Source organism: Odontesthes bonariensis, chromosome 11 (genome assembly GCF_027942865.1).
Source record: "Odontesthes bonariensis isolate fOdoBon6 chromosome 11, fOdoBon6.hap1, whole genome shotgun sequence".
In the NCBI taxonomy this organism is placed as follows: Eukaryota; Metazoa; Chordata; class Actinopteri; order Atheriniformes; family Atherinopsidae; genus Odontesthes; species Odontesthes bonariensis.
In genome coordinates this window covers 8,684,827-8,704,082 of record NC_134516.1, presented here as the reverse complement: position 1 = coordinate 8,704,082, position 19,256 = coordinate 8,684,827, and the positions used below count along the sequence as shown (strand labels likewise).

Genomic DNA, 19,256 nt, shown 5'->3' with positions numbered 1-19,256 from the left:
AATGTACATGTATACATTTGTATGTGTGTTCAGCCAGGTCACCTGTTTCAGTCCTGCTCAGATGGAAAGAAAATGCTCTCTTTCTTTCCAACATCAGCGATATTAATGAGCATGTTCCGTCCTCCATCTGATTGTTGCTTCAGAGTCAACATGACCAGTCTACCTGATACCAAAGCAGGATGCCTCCCAGTCCCAGACTGGCTGTTAGATGCTCAGTTACCATTTTGACCTCCATTGGGATCCCTCCCTAATATGAGATAACTCCTCAGTGAGGACATGACGGAGGAAATAAGCAGATGATGGGAGTCAGGAGTGAGAGTAAGACTGATGAGGTTTATTCATTTTAAAGCAAATACCAACAAGGTTACAAGCTGCTGTTAAACTAGGATGAAAATGAAATCGGATCCTGTTGCTGCCCCTCCCTCCTACTTGTCCTGCCCCCCTCCCTCCTACCTGTCCTGCCCCCCCTCCTACCTGTCCTGCCCCCCCCTCGTACCTGTCCTGCCCCTCCCTCCTACCTGTCCTGCCCCCCCTCCTACCTGTCCTGCCCCCATCAGGGTTAGAGCTCTGACTGATTCCAGGAAGCAGCTCACCTGTGTCTGTGGAGCGGAGCGTCATCTTCTTAAACACTTGGCTTAAACAAACTGTGAGTTTGGACTTTGTCTTCAGTAACCTTCCTGTTTGTTTCTGCTCTGTAATGTTTGGGGAACATGTTCACTTCTTATTTCAGGTCCAGTTTGATCACTCGAAGAACTTTGAAGAAAAATCTGCACGATTATCATTTACATTGTTGTTGATTAGAAACATATTATTTATTGTTTTATTGCCAAAATAAATCACATTGTGTTTTAATTTGTGGGGATAACTTCGGTTTCTTCCACTGAAGTCAGACAAAGAAACTCTCTGCTGTTTATCTCTTAAAGACTAAAGGTAACACCCTGATGGAGGTGTGGCTTTCTCGTTGTGTAACTCAGTGAGTCAGACAGGTTTTTCAAGGTTTTTAAATTCCATCACCTTGATCATAACCCACCTCCATGTTCCAGTACAGTCGGTACACGTCAGGCCAGTTTTTCCTTGTTTCTCTGTGTTCAGTTTCCCGTCTTTAAAAATGTCTCTTTATCCCACAAACAAACTTAAATTCCAGCATGTTTTACATCTGCTTTATTGTGTCGCTAAATTAGAGCTGCAACAACACGTCATTTATCTGGAGATTAGCTGAAAATTATTGTTTCTCTTGTGACCTTTTCAAGTATCTTAGAGAGGTTTATTTTATACTTTTCTTTTGAAAATCTGTTGAAAGCATCACCTAAAAAATGGGTTTTAGTGGCGTCTCTGATGTAAGTTTCTCTGAATGAAGAGTCAAATTACTGGAACTGGAGTTTTTTTTAAGTTTTCTGTTTTAATTTTGACCTTTTATTGCATTTATTCATTTAAAATATCTCTTTTATTCTATAGCATCACTTTGCTGAGAAACACATTTAATGACAATAATGATTCAACTGAGACTGATGTGGAACAGAGAATCTGAGCCAATCAGAGGAGCAGCTGATTTTTTTACATAAAAGATGGAGAGGAGGATGTGAGTTGCTGTGCAGATGAATGATGTGTGTTTCCTCTGCAGAAGAAGGTAGAAAGTGTGTGTGAGCTGATGTGAGTTCAGCAGCATGGATCAGAGTGAGGACACTAAAACCTCTCTGTGTGGGGAACATGAGAGCCAGAGCAAAGCTCAGAGGTGAGGTGACCATCTCTAACTGTCCATGACTCTTCTCCATGTCAGAGCTCAGCGCTCACATCACCAAACCACCTTTATTCACAGGAAGGGACATATACCTGGTTCCAGGAGTGGGTCCTCACAGAGCCACTTGCTAAAGGATCACCCACTTTTCAACTTACAGCCCTCGAAAGCAGAGTAAGTTAACATCAGGTCATTGATTTAGAGGTTATTAAGTATATCATGCATGCAGGCTGAAAAGCATTTTTTCCCATCAGGATCCACCAGAGGCCTGAACCAGAACCAGGACCAGAACCTGAACCAGAACCTGAACCAGAACCTGAACCTGAACCTGAACCCAGCTGTGTGTCCTTTAAGAGCGACCGGTCGAAGGATTTCGTCATTGATTTCAAACAGAATGTTCCATCAGCCCATCAGTGAGTAGCTGTCAGTATTCAGTGGAGGCTGCATCATGTTTCAGATGATAACCAGGTTCCAGCTGAATTACTTGAGACTTGGATCAGTTGTTGATGTCTCTGATGAGACTAATTAGCTGCATCATGTGTGTGATGTGATGTTTTAGTTCAGTCCTGCAGCTCTTTATTAAAACAAAGGGAGAATATTACTGAATATCTGTCCACTGATGTGGCTTTTTCACAGGATGCTGATTATGCAGTGAACAGGGCGGCTGATGCAGAAATATTCTGTTCTCACACGTTGTGTTTAATGACGTCACTTTTTAATCTGACTCTTTATATTCCAGAGAAATGAAATCTTCCAGAGTCAGTGTTTTCCAGTGTGGTGCAGCTGTAGTTTGTCTCTGAAAGAGCAGAATGAATCTGATCACACAAACAGTAAAGACTGAGTCAGAGAAGCACACTGAAAGCTCAGAGCTGAAGTCTTCCTGTTTTCTCTCAGGTGAAATTACATCCAGCTTCCAGTTTCACACACCTGCTGACGTCTGCCTGCAGAGTGGCAGAGCTGCCACAAGGGGAGCTCTAACATTCCTGTTCATGCTGTGTGTTACAGAGCAGTCAGTCTCCTCTGAAGTCCACAGGTACAGAGTCTTTCAGCTGGGCTTTAGTTGCTCTGGCTGGTACCAGTGTGAAGAATCTGTTTTCCAACAGGACGTCACATGTGCAGCCACTTCTATACAGCAGGAAGCTGTGCAGGAAGCAGCTGAGGGTCGCTGGTGATTGGTCTGAATCTGAGGGTTAAAAGCTTCAGAGTGTGTGTTTATCAGCACTGAACTCTGTAAGATCACAGAGCTGCCACCAGGGGGAGCTGTAACATTGTTCCACAGCAGCCACAAGTCTGCAGTGAGACGGCCTGTCAGAGAGTCTATCACTATCACTGATACTTTAGTTTGAAGAAAACAAGTGTTTTTCTGTCAGGATCCATCAGAGACTCGGACCTGGAGCTGGAGCTGGACCCAGCTGTGATGAGGGTTGATCTACTACTGTAGACAACAAAGTATATGCTATATTCTACATTAATTTTTATGAATTTTTATGTTGTAGAGTTGTGAATTTATTTTATCAATGGAGAAATTGAGCAGCCTTGCTTTGTTGTCTACAGTAGTAGATCAACCCTCATCTTACTTTGAAGCTCCCAGATCAAGGAAGTGACGTCGACGCAGCTTTAGCAGCAGAGAAGCTATCAGGCTTGTGTTGATAATAATAAACTCCTGGACTATGTACAAACTTCCAAATGCATCGTTTTGTGAGTACAGACCATATTTATACTACTGTCATGGCATGTGATTTTAGTGTGGTAGTTTTGGAGATACTGCCAGGTTCCATTAGCGCTTGTACTAAGCTATTCGGAATAACTCAGTAACTCAGTTGATGTTCAGCCAATATTGGAAAAACTGCGGGTGGGCTACTTGGCTGGATGTCACGGTTCAAATGACCCCAGGTGTGAATCTACTCCGAACTATCACTTTAAACAACTTCAACAAAAATAAATAAAATTCTTGTAAACATGAATCCACACATCTAAAAGAAACATATTAAGTGATGCCGGCTGGGCACAGTGTAGCGTGGCTCTAGGACGTCCACTAGCTCTTTGAAGCTATCGGACTCCACCAACTGTATCGGAAGCATCTCTCGTGCAATGAATTTGGTCACCGCATCGGTTATGTCCTGCCATAGCTTACTCTTCCTCTCACACGGTACCCTTTTGCCGAATGATTCTGCCAGCATTTGTTGGGAACCTTGTGGTTTAGACCTACCGGTACTTGTTTTTTGTTGAGAGTCTCTGAGTTTTTCAAATTCTACTGTGGTTGTAGCGCAGGTGGTGGAAGAGATTCGTTGTTGAGCTTTGTTTGACTGTAACGGATTTTCGGCATATTTTGCAGATTACATTGTCCTGAACAACGTCATTTTTTTTAGAACCCAAACCATCTCCAGACTAGAGAGGTAGAAACCCGTCTTGGCACTAAATCGCCTGACCCTGAAGTGGGGGACGACCCAGCAGCTTCAGGGTCGGATGCTGCTGCTTCCTCTGCTTGCATTTCCTCCTACTGCGTGCGTTGCAGGCCGGCGTGGCGGGTCTGGCCCAAGACTATTCGCGCGAAAACAGTCACAGTAGGGCTACTTTTTTAAGGCTTGCGGCGTGGCGTGGCGCCGTTGTAAGGGCAGAGGACCACTGGCGCCGCACTTTATTGATTTATAGCGATTGAAAAAAAAAATATCTATATATATTACTCATCGTCAAAACAGCATTCACAATAATTTCGCAAACGATACATATCGCCCACCCCTAGCTCTGACTGCCTTGCTCCAGGGCACTTCAGCAGGGAGGGAAAGCTTTCTGAAGGGGTTGGTGAGAGCTGCTGGGACCCAATCACGAAATCACGTGTACGCTCAGCTGGGCTCAGATGGACCGAGGTGCTCTGTGGATGTTCCTTCTTGTTGTTTCTTTTAGTAAAAACAGTAAAGAGTAGGTGTATATTAATCCAGCTGAATTCCCAATAAAGCTGCTCTCATTCAAGGATTTTTCTGGGGTTTTTGTCACAGTTTGAAAGTGTGACTGAAAATCAGCCCATTAAGACTACATGTCAGCTGGTGGTCACTTAAAGCATGTAATAAAATCACCATTCAAGTAACTTAAAGACAACAGGTGTACAGTGAGTTCAGCTGTACTTACATGTACCCTGAAGCCAAACTGGCAGCTGGTTCCACAGAGAGGGGCCTGATAACTGAAGGCTCTGCCTCCCATTCTGCTTTTAGAAACTCTGGGAACCACAAGTAAACCTGCAGCCTGAGAGCAAAGTGCTCTGTTGGGAACATATCCAACAATGAGATGTTCTCACTCAGGCCGCAGAGTTGCAGCGTCAGACAGACTTCAGTCAGTAACTGGATTCTGCTCCTCTGCATGTGAACAGTTATAAGGAAGGTGTTCCAGTTAATGCTCCAGTCAGGCTGTGAGCAAAGCTCAACTCAAATGTGGAGGAACTGTGCATGATACAGCCAACAGCTGCAGAGTCATCAGAATATTTGAGGAGATGACAGGACTCTGGGGTGTGCTGGAAGTCTGAGGTGTGCAGAGTTCAGTGAAGAGTGAAATGTTGAAATATTCACAATAATCTAAAGTTTTTATTCTCAGAGGTTTTCTTTTCATCCAGGTTTTTCATTCACTGCTGCCATGTTTCCTCTTTGTTTGTCACAGAAGATTGTTTATATTTTCTTCTCATTTTATCTGAAACTGTTACTGGAGCAAAATGATGAAAAGAATCTTTCTCTAAGAATGTTGTTACCATTGGATGACATTCAGCTTCAGCTTCAGAGCAGTTCTCTCAGAGTTTCTGTTGTTCTGTGTGTCTGCAGCCTGTCAGGCTGTCTGATCACAGAGGAAGGCTGTGCTTCTCTGGCTGAAGCTGTGACCTCCAACCCCTCCCATCTGAGAGAGCTGGACCTGAGCTACAACCATCCAGGAGACTCAGGAGTGAAGCTGCTGAGGGCTGCACTGAAGGATCCACACACACTCAGGTATGGAGAGGCCTGCTGCAGCCACACAATGTCTGATAGAGGAGGAAGAGCTGGGAACATGTTCTCTGTCCTGCACTCAGCCCTGTGCTTCCTGCTGAGTGTTGCATGAACAATCCCACATGTAGGAGCCTTTTTACCTTTAACCCTAACCCATTTTAGAGGAGGTCTGCAAGGAGAACATCTGCAGGAACAACAACGAGAAGTGTCCGTTGGTCAGAGTTGATTTAGTTTGGACAGATCTCTGCATGTTAAAGGAACAGTCTTTCATTTTTAGAAACGTCTTTTTGGTCCTCTGACCCTGATTCATTTACAAGGATGGGTCCAGGACATGTTAGCCTAGCTTAGCACAAAGATTTATAAACCCCTGTGGTTCAGGTAAAGTTTCCTTCATAAATCCTGCTGATTGGAGGTTCCTGATGGTGAAACACAGCAACAGACCCAGAAAATTAATTTAAATGAGACAGACATTTCAGCATCATAAATATTTTGGTCCTGAACGCTCATTCCCTCCAAACTCTTTCATCCATGTTGTCTTCTATTGGTGCCAGTGCTCCGTGTAACATCACACATGAGTGGCATTGCAGCATTTATCTGTTTAGTTCAATCACCTGCAAACACCTGATCAATATGAAGGTAACAGACAGAGGGACGTGCTGCCATCTTGGATATCAGCTTTGTGACACTCTGGCTTTGAATAGAGATCTTTGAGCAGATGAAGTTGCTGCAGCTCATCTTGTCCAGGCAGCAGATCTGATAGATGCTGAAAAGCTGCTTGATCATACATCAGATTATCAATCAGGTTCAATAACAGAGTGGATGTTGGACTAAATAGAAGCTTGATGATGTGACTGCACTTCAAAGTGGAAATGAATACTGGATAAGATTTGGAAGGAGTGTGGTGAGCTGATGCTGCTGATCCCTCTGAAATGTGTTGCTGTCCTCACAACAGCAGCATCTGCAATGATAATGTGAGGGAACAAATCCTCAGTGTGATGATGAAGCAGCTGTTAGTGGTCAGTGTGGAAACAAGCTGTCACAGCTAAAAACCTGCCTCAAACTGTCTCTGACAGTCACTTAGCTTCATGTGCACGGAAAAGAAGTCACTTTAACATTTCCCAGCTGAGTCAGAAAAAAGAGCAGCAGTGAAAACAATGTGAAGAATCTGAGGCAGGCTGCTGTGCAGAGGATGTTCCTGTCACAAGCAGATCAGTCAGACTTTAGGGCAGATAGAAGGTTGCAGCTCTGGGTCAGATCAGGAGTTTTTACAGAGTTCTTCATATGTGAAGAGATGAAAAGGAGGAGACGGCTGAAAGAAGAAATTGTGACTTCCACAAAGCAGTTTTGTACGCGTCAGTGTTGATTCTGCTCATTGTAGTTTCCAGATGCTCCACTCCAGTGGATGTGTCCAGATGTTGGACTGTTCCTTTCTCAGTGTAGAACAATGTGTGTGAGAGCCATGTAATGTCCATGTTTGATGCTGAAAGAGACGGTGCTGCTCTGACCCCCCTCCTCCTTTCAGGGTGGAGCCTGCTGGAGAACGATGGCTGACACCAGGGCTGAGGAAGTGTGAGTGTGTTCTTCATCTGATTCATGACATCCAGCCATCGTCACACTGTCACATCACTCATTGATCACAGTGAACAGATGATAGATCAATAACTGCAGCTGGACTGTGTTTGTTCTCTCCTTCAGATTCCTGTCAACTCACAATCGACACAAACACAGTGAACAGAGAACTGAAACTGTCTGACAACAACAGGAAGGTGACATATGTGGAGAAGGTTCAGTCATATCCTGATCATCCAGACAGGTTTGGTGGCTGGTGTTCTCAGCTGCTGTGTAGAAATGTTCTGACTGGTCGCTGTTACTGGGACGTCGAGTGGAGAGGAGGAGTTGAAATATCAGTGAGTTACAGAGGAATCAGGAGGAGAGGAGACAGAGACTGTATGTTTGGAGGGAATGATCAGTCCTGGAGTCTGAGCTGCTCTGATGGAGGTTACTCTGTCTGTCACAATAACAGAGTAACACACATCTCCTCCTCCTCCTCCTCCTCCTCCTCCTCCTCCTCCTCCTCCTCCTCCTCCTCCTCCTCCTCCTCCTCCTCCTCCTCCTCCTCCTCCTCCTCCTCCTCCTCTGTCTCTAACAGAGCAGCAGTGTATGTGGACCGTCCTGCTGGCACTCTGTCCTTCTACAGAGTCTCCTCTGACACACTGATCCACCTCCACACCTTCAGCACCACATTCACTGAAGAACCTCTGCATCCTGGATTTGGAGCCTGGTCACCTGGTTCCTCAGTGTCTCTGTGCTGAGTATACAGAGTGTCCTCCTGTCAGAGAATCCCTGCTGAACAGATAGTTCAGTCTGTTCATGTCTGTCTCTTTCACTCAGAAACACCTTTTCAGATTCATGGACTCAGTCAGTTTCTGTTTGAAACTCTTCTGAATGATTCCTTGGAAACTTCTTCCTCTTCCAGCCCTTTAAAGATGGAAGCTGCCATTCTTCCAGGATGTTGTTTTTCTGTGTGTTTCCAGTCAAAGCTTCACACTGAGTATCAGCAGGTTGTGTTTCTCTGCAGCTGACTTTAACTGAGACCATTCAGCTGAAGTCAGCTGCAGTTAGTTTGCTGCACATGTGACAAACTGTGACATCAGAGAGGAATCACTGAGCTGCCATCAGCCCAGATGGATTCCAACCTGCTGACAGATGTTCACTGATTCTGCTCCAATGAGCAGAGGTCTGGTGAGCAGCCGGGGTTCATCCTGATGTTTCACACATCCACTTCCTGTTAGATGATGAAAGGACTCCTGGACTGGATCTGGTTCCTGATGGCAGAATGTTGCTGAATGTTGCTGTTGAACGCTCACAAAGAGGACTGAAAGGATCCTTTACAAACAGCATGTGGACCTGAACAGTCCACAACATCTGCTTTGGACTGACAGTTCCTGATGTGGAACATGTCGGCCGGTTTTCCTCGCTGCTGCTGTTTGGATCCAGATGTTGCAGAGACTCTTCCTGCTTCTCTCAGTACGTGCATGTGTTTGTGAACGCTGGTGTGAAAATGAGCTTTTTCTGAAGTGGCAGCTGAATGTGCTGATGTCCTGCAGACAGATGGACAACAGCTGACCTGATGGCTTTAAAGTGAGTAGCTGGCTAAGTCTCCATGTTATTTTCCTCTGTGATTGTTTCATGTTCAGAGGGAAGAGTTGGAAAATATTTACTGTTTACTGTGTGAAATATAAAGTTTGCTATGATCACATGATTTAAAGTGAACTGATGTTGAGATCCCAGGGTTTTCATGCATTCACATGTTTAGTTTGTCCCTTTGTGTACATGTACAGACAGTAATAAAATGTTTTCTTCAGGTCAGCTTCTTTTAGAGGTCCCAAGGTCGAGATCTAAGCAGTGGGGTGATCGTTCCTTTGCCATTGCTGCTCCTAGACTGTGGAACAAACTGCCCCCTCATATCCGCACCATAGATCGCACTGATCTCGGCCTTTTTAAATCGAAGCTTAAGACCCACCTTTTTAGACTGGTGTTCCAACTCTGATTAGGGCCACTATGCTCATTCTATCCGCTCTTTTTTTTTTTAATTTTCTTAATTTTATGCAAATTTTATTCAATTAATTTTATTGCACTTGTGGAAGGCTTTTAATGCCCTGCAGCACTTTTACCATTTCTGAATCGTGTTTTATGTTTTGTTTTACGTATTGTTGTTTTTTTATCCTGTTGTAAAGCACTTTGAGTACCAGTTGGTGATTGTAAAGGGCTATATAAATTAAATTTGATTGATTAATAATACAGAAAGTAAATGTAATGCAGAACTAAATAAACACCAATCTTTATTGATTCATATAGAGTCTCATTTCTGAATAAAATGTGTGTTTAACTGTGTAGCTGGATACCCAAGCAGCTGTAATGTTGGAGTAAAAAAAGACATCCAACCAGGAACAGAATGTGAAATAAAGAGGCAGATGTGCAGGTTTCCAGCCCACAGAGGAGTCCCAGTCCAGCCGGCTGCTGCAAACAGTGAAATCCTCTGTGTAGCTGCCATCAGGAGTGAAAGTCCCGGCTTTGGGCTGGTTTGTTCAGTGAGGTTTTAAAGCCTCCGGGTCGGCATTCAGGCATCCCCGTGTTGGTGCTTATAGAAGTGACTGTAATGGGACGAGCTGCTGACACCACGATGAGTGAGAGAAAAGGTTTGGAGTTGGAATTTAATCAGAGGAGTCGGTTTCTGAATGGAAGTGTTTAAGAAAGCCATCATCCGAAGAAATGTTCCCAAAGCTGAGCTTTTAGTGAATTCCCAGGAATATTGCGTGTGACCTGTTGGCTCCGGGCGTCAGACTGATTCTGAGCTGTTTAGAAGCTTTGGGCTCAATCCCCAGGCAGGAAAAAAGTATTTAAAGCTCAGCAGCACACAGGTGAGGAAGAAATGAAGCGGAATGGTTGTTTATCACTGTGGTGAGACAGCTCAGAGTGATCGAGTGTTTCAGTTCTCACAAGTTGTTTTCAATTTAGGGGATTTGATGAAAATAAGTTTAGGGTAAAAACTCAGAAGAATCAAATGTGCTCACAGTCTGCAGCAGAATAAGCAGTAAAAAAAATAATTGGGCCAATATGAAACGTTTCAATAACAACAATTAATGAAAGAAAGTCACATTTCTGGTTTTACACAACTCAGAATATTTCAACACAGTTATGTACGTGTTCGGCACCTCGTGTGTCTTTGTCTGCTATTTGTTTCTGTTCATTCAGTCACATTTCAGTTCATCAAATATTAACACGATTTAGCTCAAATTTAAATTTCTGCCTCTGAACAGGGATACAAGTATTTTATATTTATATTCCCACTTTTCTTCATATATTTCTGTATATATTTCCACATTTATTTCCTTCATCTTTGACAGATCTGTCCTGTTTGTGGCAGTTCAGTAAAAATATGGAGTTTCTGCAGTCCGGGGGCTGAACTGACATCATGCAGTTTATCTTTACATCACAAGAGGGCGACACGTCACCTTAAGTGAAGAGTCCCCTTCCTTCACAGTTCCAGCAGATATTAGTTACATTAGAGCCGAACTGAACATGGATCAGTAACATTTATTAAGTCCTGATCACTGGAGGCGGCCTTGTTACCACATGGGTAGTGAGACAATCAATCTGGCAAAGACTGGTTGCCCCTGCAGCTCCTATAAAGCTGCCCCGAAGAGGGCAGATGAGAAGCAGGTGTGACAGCAGGAGCGATCCAGACTCCGCCCAGGGCTTCCAGGAAATCTGCTCAGACCCACCTGAGACTCAGAAGCAAAGCAACAACACAGCCAAGCATGATCGGGACAATTATTCAGCCTTTGGAATAATAAAGCTTAGATTTCCCTCCATTTCGGACACAACGGGACAACAATGCTGAAAACATTCAAACTGACAAAGTACAACAATCTTTATGAGAAGTTTCATCCTTAAAGCTTTTTACCAGTTACTGTGCAGGTTTGAAACTGCTCCTACTTTCCATCTTCACTGAGTAATGATGAGAAATGTGAGCTGTGGTAAAACTCCAGCATTAACTAAATATGACAGTGTTGTTAAAGTATTAATATGACTGCTCTCTTCCATCATAAAACCTCATTTTAGAAAGATTTCCCACATTTAAATGTTCATCCTGACTGAGGGTGTAGTTACAGCTTATGGCCACCAGAGGGAAGCACAGAGACAGATGCAAAGAGGCTGTTAAGTTAGCAGAGACGCAGTTAGATATCACTTCCGGTGAGGACATAAAATAAAAGCTTCCCAAATAATTGCAAGAGCTTTTTTCATGTTAGTGTTGATCCTATATTTATGTACATAATAACTTCCTTTTCTTAAGAAATTTACTGTTTTTGAATGTAAAATATTCCCAGTTCACATATTTGATGTTGCTTGCTTTGTTTTTATCATTTAGAAGACATGAATCTTGAAACTAGTTTTCCTTTTCCTGCCTCAGCTCATGTCCCACCAGGGCTCTCAAGTGTTGAATGCAGGCAAGAGTGACATCCCAGGCCGCAGGAATGGGGTTCTTTCATTAATAATATTATTATTAGTGTTGTTGTTGTTATTAATAACTGCTTAATAACTCAGACTCATGGGAGACGTGCTTGTTTCCTGCCGTTTCCAAGACAGAAAGGACCGCGCGTGACTGTCCCGCCCAGCGCGTGAGCCTTGAGAGCCCCGTGTCCCACACTCCAGAGACGCTCTGATCCGGGACCTGAAGGACAGCCTCGGCCTTGTTTCAGTATCAGATGTGAATGAGCCCAAATACAAGAACAGAGGCTGCAGGAAATAACTGAGTTTACCATAAAAATGTGGGCAAATGAAAGTTTTGGCCTGATGGTGTTAGCAGAGAACAGCTCAAGCTGATCCAGAAGGAAACACAGATGTGTGCACAAAATATCAAATTTCCTTTCATTCCAGGCTGATTGTGACCAACAGCAGCCACATCCTGAAGGAGCTAAAACATGATTTCAGTTCCACTGAGGTCAAAGGTCAGAGCAGATGATCTAAATGAAGCGTGTTGAAGGCTCTCCTGACTGCAGTTAAAGCAGAAAGTCCTCTTCAGCTGTATTAATACTAAATCAGTTCCTGTCGCACATCTCTCTGGGTTTAGGGTGTTTTATTCCTACCTGAGACGGTAACCCCTGTGAAACCATCACAGGTTAAAGTTGGACTGTTCAGATTCAGTCCATTATTGTCCTGATAGCATTTAGCTTTAGCGTTTTTCTCATGTTTCATGTCTCATTTGTGTGGCTGTTTTCTCTTTTTGTTAACAACATGGATGCTTCTTTAGAGCAGTCTGAATGTTTGCTTTGGGACCAGTAACAGAAGGATGGACATTGTTTACATTCATACGGGACACAAAAGGCGTCTGATTCTGATCATTGTGCCAACACAGTTTCTGCAGTGCAGCACTAACTCTGTGTGGGGGGGTCAGCAGGGACCCCTTCAGGGACATTAGGTCAGACGAGCTCTGATGATGACCACATGAGGATTTCTGTCTCTGTATCTGCTGATGGAGAGGAGGCAAAGAGCCGCCGGCAGCGTTTGTCTTGCTGGATGTTTCTGAGCGGCTGCAGCTTCTTTTTCTTCTCTGGAGCTCATATTCATGACGGCACCCTGTGACCATCATCCTGACGTTCACACTTCTGACTGTTGGCTTCAGCAGGAAATCATTTTGTTGTTGTGTGAAACAAAGAGAAGCCATAACTGTTGCATCAGTGCTGTGAGGAGGCTGATTTATTTCTGCTTCTCTGTATTTATTCTGGAGGTCGTCTCAGGGTAACGATGCAGCAGCTGAACACTCAGGAAAAAACAGGTTAAAAGCACTTTAACTGTAAGAAAGGATCAGAAGGATGAGTTTTAGTTCAGTTTAGTTTCCAGCCGAGTGACTCTGTGGCAGAAACAGAGCTGGATCTCAGAGGCCTTTTCTGTACGAGCCAGTTTACAGCAGAAACACTTTGATCTGCTGCTGAAGAGAAGAAATGTTCCAGCGTGTTCATGAGCAGCTGCTGATGGACTCATTCAGAAAGAGGCAGATCCCTGAAGCTTCCAGCTGCTGGCTTTCACACATCATTTCATCAGGCGTGACAGAAGTCACGAGTCAGCTTTTAAACAGCAGCAAACAGGTGTGCACGCTAACATTTAGAAATGCAGAATAACAGAAGATATCAGACATTTCTCAGTGAAACTCTCATTCTGGAAGTCGGTGGTCAAACAACACTGAGAGTCTGCAGGCTTGTTGGCAGCTCTCAGCTAAATGCTGACAGCACTCAGTCTGCAGCAGGCCTCCAAAGACCTGAGAGTCCAGGCTCCAGTGCGGATCCTCTGGGACCAGACAGCCTGCAAATGGACAAATCACTCATTTAATATGCTTTCTCTTTCCTTCTGAACAGGAAACCTTTTTCTCCGTCTCAGGAGCCAAATCATGTTTGTTTCTGGCTTTGGAGCGACTGACTCCACGATGGTGAGATCAGGACTGAGGCTCAGATCTGTGGCCAAGCAGTGTCCTTCATCACGTAGAGGTCTGATTATGATGCAATATGTCTGAGTCACCTTATATTCAAAGAGTCAAAACTGTCAAAAGCACTGAAAAATAATTCCATTTTAAAAACAAGGTTTTTCAGGAGAGTTTGCAGCTTCTGCATCCTGTGCAGCAGAAAGGCTGAAAGCAGAAAGTTGTTGGAGCCTCAGAAGAGTCTTAATTCTACCTAAACACATGTTACAGTCGAGAAGTTCATCATGCATCATGTTTGTGTTCCACAGACCTTATTGTGTGTGTTTATTCATTCATATCTGCCATGAAGAAGCGCTGGGAAATGAAACGGCCGTTATTACTGCCCTCTAGCGGTTAAACCGCACAGCTACATCAATCAATGCTTCATGATTTAACCGGAAGTCAGATCACCAGTACCATGGTACAGCGAGAACTATAAAGTCTGCTCTGTTTAAATTTATTGTCACATGAAGTAGTAGCCACGTTTTAGCACCACATTCACTCTCTACTTAACCTTGAAACTAAATATAACCAGAGCTAACAAAGATGCTAGCTAACTGCTGCTAACTAGCTAGCGTTAACTGTAGCTTAGTTTACACTTGAAGAAAAAACCTGCGCCTTTCACACAAAGAGGCCACCAACTTATTTATATTCAGTCACTCCTGAGTAAAACAAATTTCAGCTGTTATCAGATCAAACAGCTTTATATTACGTCTGTGAGGTGCAGCACAGCGTTAATAGCGTTTTATTGTGAAAGGTTCCACCGGAAGTGTCAGTCATTTGTAACATCGCTAGCTTTACCTTTTCCGTAGATACCATCTGTGGCCACTAGAGGGCAGAAACGCCCTGCTCACAGCATAAAGACTGAATCTGCAGACTGCAGCTGGCTGCATTCATCATATAACAAAATGACTTTGGAACAGATTTCCCTCCATTTCAGACATAACGGGACAACAATGCTGTCAGTAAAACATTCAAACTGACAAAGTACAACAATCTTTAGGAGAAGTTTTGTTTGAAACTGATCTATCTATCTATGACAGTGTTGTGAAAGTATTAATATGACTGCTCTCTTCCATCATAAAACTTAATTTTATAAAGATTTCCCACATTTCAATGTAGTGATGGGATACTCGATTCCTTTTACTGACTCGAGTCACTCACTAAAGTGAATCGGGTTCTCGAGTCACTTGAATCAGTCACCCAGAGTGTGCGCAGGAATGTACAAACAAGTTCCAAACCACGTCCCAAATCATTGTGAAAAAGGCTAAAAGTCCAGAAGTCTCCAAGGCCAAACATTTATTTTTCTTTCTTTCTCTCTAAATAAATTCTAATAACCCAAACAGCCAATAAATTAACATTCAGTGCGAAACAGTGCAAAATTATAATAAAATGTATTAAACTGTACACAAATAGAACATTTAAATAAGCTGAACTATAGTGCAAAGTAATAATATTCTAACATTCAACACTGCACCATTAGAATAAAATAATTATGTAAAGAATGAAGGAACTCCCGCTTCCTTCAAAATAAAGCCGAGAGGGAGAGAGAGCTGTGAGCTGTGAGTCGGGTAAAATAAATCATGGAAATATAAATACTGTTGGAGCTATTTATTCCTGATCTTCATTACTTTGAATTTTGTTCAAATGTATTCTTAGTTTACTTTATATTTTTGGGGAGTTATTGACAGAGTTTATTTGTAGGTTAATAATTGTTTGTTTTGTGTTTCTTTGTTTCTTTGTTAGACAGGAAGAACTGTGGGTCCATTTCCTATAAGCACAGGGACTGGTATAGGACCAGGATGGGTTGGGCTGGGGCCTGTGGTTTTTACCAGAGCAGGAGAAGCAGCAGAGGACAAAGAAAAGTTACATCTGTGTTATTTGCTTGTTGAGTTTATATTTTTGAGTTGTAAACCACGTCCCGGAGAGATGTTCCAATAGTGGAAGGAGTGTTGTTGTGTTGTAGAGGGGCGGGGCGTTATTCAGACGCACTCAGCCCACGAGCAGCAGAGCTCCTCAGCTGGCGTGTTACTCAGAAGATGACGTCATGAAGCTGCTGAATAAGGCTTCGGAGATTTGGATGAGACCCCACGCTTGAAGTTTCCTTTCTTGCTGCCCTTGAGTTAACGCGGCCAATGAGGTCTGCAGAGTGGTGTTCACATGATGTTCCCACGTGTTTAAGATGCTGCACCGACGCTTTCACATCACCTGTTTCACTGCATGCAAACACGGCACATTGCAAGCAAATGGAGCGCATTATGGAAGCTATTTGTGCTGGAGATGTTTCTTTAATGTTTATTCTCTTTGGAAAGGCTTTGTATCCTGTGAAGTTCACTTTATGATTTGTTTGTTTTCATTTCTCTAGTTCTCACAGCATGACTGACCACAGCCATGTGCAAATAAATGCCCGTGCATGAGAGGAAGGACTTGTGTTGGTGATTCCAACTGAAGGGAGTAACACTCAGTCATTTCAGTGATGCGTCCCTCAGGTTCAGCCTCGGTGAACACCTTTACTTTCTCTCACAGCCTGCTGTGTTTCTCACTGACTGATTCCATCAGAGTTATGAAGCCAAAGCAGGAAACCGTGAAAAGATGTGAAAAACATCTGGATTGCACTGATGTGTGTGTTTAGAAAGCCTGAACTTCTAAAGGTCCATGTGGTGACCATGTGTTCTGATGGTGTTGTATGAGTTTTATAAACTCTGAGGTGTCAAACAGAAGCTGTGAACATTACAAGCGGCTCTGCTGCCATTCCTCCAGAAACACTTCCACTGCTCCGGCTTCAGGAGCCAGTAGGAGCTCTGTCCGTCTCTGACGTCACAAGCAATAACCAATGGGAGACTTTGGAACAAGCCCCGCCCCCTGGTTGGCGGCTCCTGCCGGGCTGAAGCACAGAGATGAACCCAGAGAGCAGAGCAGCCTCGTTCCCTCTGTTAAAGACACCTTTATGTCCACTGAATCCAGTCTGAGGAGAACTCTGAAATGTTCCAGCTAACAGGAAAGTTGTCCACAAGAACCAACACAAGAGGTTCAATGTATTTAAGGGTTAGCTACAGCAGAAAGTTTCAGCGCTTTGGAGGAGCAGACAGGAGTCCAGCAGCTGAGGAGTGAACCCCAAAAAACCCATTCAACACGCCTAAAAGGCAACATACAGAAACTCAAGTGTCCGCTACATTTGGGATGTTTCCTCTGCTGTACTTGGTGTCGAGCAGCCGTTTAAAGCAGCAACTGACGCCTTCGCTCTCAGCCAGACTCCATTGAGAAAACCCCTCATTTTAGCTCCCCGGACACCGCAGGCGTTGGTCCGTTTGTGGGACTGGTGTTTCACATGTTGGGTAAAACTCCAGAGTCCCACATTAGCAGGAAAACTACCCACTGAGGCAGCTGCAGACCAACGACCAAAGCGGAACTTTGGAAGGTGAAACAGCTGGTTTCCTCTACAGTCTGCTAACCGCGGCCACAACCACTAAATGAACAAATGTATGGGTGAAAATAGTGGAAGTTTAGCCGTAAAAGGATCCAGAATAACCCCTCCATGCAGCCGCTGTGTTTTTACATCGTTTTATTTCACTTTAGTAAAACACGGAATGTTTTTTGTCAGCATTTTACATCAGATTGCTTCTCTGTGTGTGTAATATAACCGAATTATAAATAAATCTCTCTCTCTTATTGAAATATTCTTCTGCTTTTCTTGTTTGAATCCAGACCAACTCTGACATACTGACACAGATGTGGTCCGTTACGTCCACGTTAACACTAAATAAATCTTCGGGAAGTCATTTTCCGGCTTCAGCTCTGCACCGCCCTATAAAATCCTGATTTTACAGCAGCGACGTTGTCCAATAAGATCAACATCAAAGTCAGTTAAAGAGCACGTCTGTGCGGTTAATTCGGCTTCATTCCCATGGAAAATGATCCCTGAGAGAGAAAGTTATGAGCGATGTTACGTTGGAACTACTGCCGGCTGCTGTTCTTCTTCTTCTTCTCTGTCAGCGGCGGTTACTCAGCAGCTTGTAGGCGCATTAGCGCCACCTGCCGGACTGGAGTGTGCATCAGGATGGCGACTCTCTCCAAGCCCTCCTAATTAATCTCTGCTCTCTTCCCAAATCTAAAAGCAGATCCATCGCCTCCATCAGCCGAGCTTCTCTGTAACATCTCTCCATCAGCCAGTTGCTCTTTTGGAGTTTTTAGCGGCTGCCTTTCTGCTTGATATTTGGGACATTCTAAAAACACACGGCCCACTGTCTCCTGCTGTGCACACTGCTCACAGCCACCTGTGGCACGCTCATTCATCACCTTTAACCCTGTATGACCGTCATGTGACCTCAGTGGGACCAATCAGTGATCAGCATCAACACCTGAACTCATTCAGCTCTGATTCTTCACAATGTGGAGAAATGTTCCCAAAAGTGAAGCTCTCAGTTTAGAGAAGGAGCCTCCTGCTTTTCTGTGTTCATGAACTTTTCTGGCAGCACAGTCAGACAGTAAAAAGCTCCTTTTTCCCTCTTTATTTCGTCTTGTTGGCAGTCTTTACACCGCAGTTCCACATGCGTGCTGCTCAGTGTTGCATCTTCACTGTGGTTCTCTTTTTATTCAGTTCCACGTGCCGTGCTGTTAAAGTCTGACATCAGGGAGCTTTGATCACCAGCATCAGATCTACCAGAGAAACTGTTGGACATGGAAACACATTTTTCATCTGACTTCAATAAATCCTGTTCTGGAGGAGCCGACAGGGAGAATATCAGTGAACAAAGAGTCTCATTAGTGGCTGTAATGACCCAGTTAAAGTCCAGCTGAGCCGTGTGTGACGCACTGATCTCTCACTGGATCAGAACTCCCTCTCTGGGTGTTTCCTCTCACTTTACTTTCACTTCCCATCCCGTTGTGGCGCAGCTGCTTTTCTCCGCGTGAAGCTCCTGAAGGTAATTCCAGCTGTTTTTAATGTGTGACGCGTTAACATTAGCTGTGGGCGGCTCAGTTCCGGCAGAAACCTGCGCTCCAAACTTCACGGTACCAGCTGTGAGTCCGGTACCGTCGGGGCGGAGGAGGCAGCCGCTCGGCTCTGTTCGGCTCGGCTCGGCCTGTCCGCCATGTTGTCACTTCCGGTGTCAGTAAGTCGTGAACGAAGCTTTTAAAGTTGACATAACTTCGGGCCTTCAATAGTTGGACTGCTCAGATCGGGACAGAATTGTTGTGATGAGGCAGATGATCAGTGGCACCAGCAGAAATAAATCCTAAGGGTGGCTGGTGGGGGCAAGGCAACATCTTGGGGTGGCATACCCGACCAAAAAAAACACACAAAAAAACACCTATTTATTGATTTACTGAATTTACAGTATATTCATATATTAAAACACTGATTTGTTATTATTGCTGTCACACTTTAATAATATTAACTTAATATATTTAGGTTATTCAACATGACAGAATACAATGTCAATAATTGCTTCCTGCAGACTAACAGCGTCAGGGTATGGGAGGTACCCTATATCACCACAAGATGGCGCCATTGCACAAAAACCTTGGGCACGGTGTTCTA

The 19,256-nt window shown here is 43.9% G+C and overlaps 3 protein-coding genes and 1 long non-coding RNA gene across 4 annotated transcripts in view; 3 read left to right on the top strand and 1 right to left on the bottom strand.

Moving 5' to 3' along the window:
- LOC142391563 (uncharacterized) overlaps positions 1 to 19,256 on the bottom strand; it is a 251,014-nt gene that overhangs the window by 76,440 nt on the left and 155,318 nt on the right. The window lies entirely within an intron of this gene.
- LOC142391552 (NLR family CARD domain-containing protein 3-like) overlaps positions 1 to 19,256 on the top strand; it is a 105,298-nt gene that overhangs the window by 15,653 nt on the left and 70,389 nt on the right. The gene's annotated exons all lie outside the window — the stretch shown is intronic.
- LOC142391571 (uncharacterized) lies at positions 525 to 2,142 on the top strand. The gene is made up of 4 exons (XR_012770586.1): positions 525 to 646; positions 1,622 to 1,732; positions 1,817 to 1,909; positions 1,990 to 2,142. It is a non-coding gene; the product is annotated as an uncharacterized LOC142391571 (long non-coding RNA).
- Positions 2,545 to 9,384, top strand: LOC142391955 (stonustoxin subunit alpha-like). The gene is made up of 5 exons (XM_075478149.1): positions 2,545 to 2,629; positions 2,741 to 2,768; positions 5,542 to 5,703; positions 7,223 to 7,269; positions 7,396 to 9,384. Exons 1-5 carry the CDS (start codon positions 2,545 to 2,547, stop codon positions 8,010 to 8,012), a joined length of 939 nt encoding a protein of 312 aa, XP_075334264.1. The 3' UTR covers positions 8,013 to 9,384.